The 3066-nt window shown below is 33.9% G+C and overlaps 1 protein-coding gene across 12 annotated transcripts in view; it reads right to left on the minus strand.

Moving 5' to 3' along the window:
* LOC115238620 (restin homolog) overlaps positions 1-2275 on the minus strand; it is a 25566-nt gene extending 23291 nt beyond the window's left edge. For 6 of the 12 annotated variants that reach the window (XM_029812602.1, XM_029812601.1, XM_029812600.1 and 3 more), the window contains exon 1: positions 987-1330. In XM_029812602.1, coding sequence (XP_029668462.1) covers positions 987-1260 — 274 coding nt within the window. In that variant the 5' untranslated portion in view covers positions 1261-1330. The other 6 variants (XM_029812608.1, XM_029812597.1, XM_029812606.1 and 3 more) reach the window with 4 other exon arrangements.
* Positions 2276-3066: the final 791 nt, after the last annotated feature.

Below are 3066 nucleotides of genomic sequence, written 5' to 3' on the forward strand. Positions count from 1 at the left end.
CTAATTTAACTCACCACAATTTTTGGCGAAAACTGCGTGAAGCTGAGATAAAAATATTGTATTAAAAATAAATAAAATTATAAAAATATATTATTTATAAAATTGTTGTTTTTTTTAATAAAATAATAAAATAAGCACTTTCACTACTCATGATAAGTTTGCGCGCACAATTCGTTAATTGTATAATTCTTGATAACTTTTTATTAAAGATATTTACCAGTTTCTCTTTCGCGAGGGATGTGTTGTCGCGAACGGTCGAAGAACGACTCGCACCTCGCACGAGCAACTTGTGCGAAGACGAGCGTAAGTAAAGCGCCCGTTCACGCTCGTTCACGAGCGACCCGTGGGCGTGCGTAGCGTTCTCGTGTGTACACGCTGCGACGAATTAATGAAACGCATTATTCGCAGTGCATACTCCAGAGAAGACGCGTGTAAATTAATGTTCGTGTATGGGATACACATTGTATAACACGTGGTATCCTCTCTTCAGGACCTACTTTACATAAACACGAATTACAGCACACTCGAATTCACTATTATCATTTATTTATTAATTTTCGCGGTATATATGAAATAAATGGCGATTAAATTTTGTGTAATAAAAAAATTAGGGGAAACAATGCTTAGCAAGATTTCTTGCATCAAAGAGACACAAAGTATCCTAAAAATTAGAAACAGAGTCAAGGGAAGCGTAACTTCTAAGACTACTACTATATGTTATACATATAATAAATGGGATAATATAAAAAACGTATATAATATTTATTAATGTCTCTCTTGATACCTGACTTATTTTTTATCTGACCTAGAATGTTATTAGATGTCTATATCTTGTGTTGATTTCCATCAAATATTAATATATCTTACATCCATTTCACACACAAAAATAGATAATATACATCAAACAAGATGCTACTAATAAAATTATAACAGACATGCAATATATATATAAAATAAAATGGCACACAGTTTTGTCAAAGACTCACTGATCTTTGTAGTCACTGATTTCACTGGAGAAGGTGGCGGAATATCTGGTCTACGTGGCCTAGAGGAGCAAAGTCTTTCAATCTTTGACGGTGGCCTTATTCCTGATGGCTTTGGCTCTGATGACTTTGTCTCTGATAGCTTTACCTCTGGTAGCTCTGCCACTGACAGCTCTACTTCTGATAGCTTTGCCTCTGATGGCTCTGCCTTTGATGGTTCCACCTCTAATGGCTCTGCCTCCGATGGCTTTGCCTCCAATGACTCTGATTTTGACATATTTTGTGTAATCACTGCACTACACTGTAACAATAATATTATACACTGTTAGTATAAAAGAAAACAATAAAATAAGTAGAAAACATTAAGGAATTTATAGAGAAAAAACAAATTTAAAAAAGAATAAGTAATGTAAAAAAAGAATATATTTAATATAAGATATATATAAAAAGAGTTAAATTTTATATAAAAAATATATTGAAATATAACTCCAAATAAGTTCTAAATATATTAAGTAATATTTGATTGTATAATATAAAGAGAGAAAGGAAAAGTAAAAGGAATAGATGAACTGCAATAATAGTGTTAATTTCAGCGAATAGGCAACAAAATGCAATGATATCTGCTACTAAAATATATACAAATATCAATTAGAAAATATGAAATATTTTAAACTGAAATAAATAAACAACGGAATATTATGATTACATCAAATCGTGTGTGAATAAAATCGAATTAAAATAACACGCGGCAAAAATACAAAAAAAAAAAAAAAACTAAGAATTAAATCCTCAAAATTAACAATTAATCTAAACTTTGTAATGTCATGAAAAATGCATCCTCGTCAGTTCTCGCATTTTCTCTTAGGAAAGGAAAAAATTTGCGCGGGTAATCACGAGTACTTGCGACTACACGCCAGTACTCACGTGACACCGTCGACTGGATGCGTGTTTCGTTGACATTATCGTTCACGATGATAACGCGCAAGTCATGCAAATAATTTCGTGCGAAGATTAGTTTTAAAAGACCGAAGAAAAAGCCACATTTGACGAGAGAAGGTTAACCTCAAAAGAACGATACGCGGATTCGCAGCCACAAACGAAAAGGGAATGAAGGGAAATGCGATCTCACCTGAACAAGATATTATTCGGGATGATTCGCGAAAGCAATAATTTCACATTTCACTCGCACGATCGCAAAAATATTGCGATTTACGCACGCGACGTAAAGTTCCGTTTAACCACGACTCGCACAGAAAAAAGTGACAACTGCCGCAACTGCCGTTGTAATCAGGCATGCCAACATATGACGCGTGTGACAAAAATATCTCTCGATTGGATCAGATTCAAAAGATTCCACACCCACGATTTTCAAAAAATTCCTCTATTATTATTCTATCGCTATTATAATAAATCCTTAAGCCCATATCAGACTACGCATTGAAGATTCAGATTGAAGACTCAAGATTGAAATTTGACCAATCAAAATAAAGAAATTTTAGTCCCTTTTGTTCTGATTAGTCAAATTCCAATCTTTAATCTTCAATCTTCAATTTTCAATGCGTAGTCTGATACGGGCTTTATTAAAATCACATGAATTTTACGTTCCTTCGCCTCTTTCAAGATCAATAAATTTCACTAACTCTTCACGTCTAGAGATATTATCGCTAGTGATATTCTGAGTCATGTATTCTTTGTGTTTTTCCCTCTATGTTAATTCAACTATTTCATGGTATTTTATTATTTATGTAAAGCCCGGTCTACATAGGACGCAACACGCCAGACGCAAGCAAAATCGACCAATCACAGTCGATTATTCCGAGAATATTCGACTATGATTGGTCGATTTTGCTTGCGTCTGGCGTGTTGCGTCCTATGTAGACCGGGCTTTACATAAATAATAAAATACCATGAAATAGTTGAATTAACATAGAGGGAAAAACACAAAGAATACATGACTCAGAATATCACTAGCGATAATATCTCTAGACGTGAAGAGTTAGTGAAATTTATTGATCTTGAAAGAGGCGAAGGAACGTAAAATTCATGTGATTTTAATAAAGCCCGTATCAGACTACGCATTGAA

Source organism: Formica exsecta, unplaced genomic scaffold, assembly GCF_003651465.1.
Source record: "Formica exsecta isolate Colony F162 unplaced genomic scaffold, ASM365146v1 scaffold352, whole genome shotgun sequence".
In the NCBI taxonomy this organism is placed as follows: Eukaryota; Metazoa; Arthropoda; class Insecta; order Hymenoptera; family Formicidae; genus Formica; species Formica exsecta.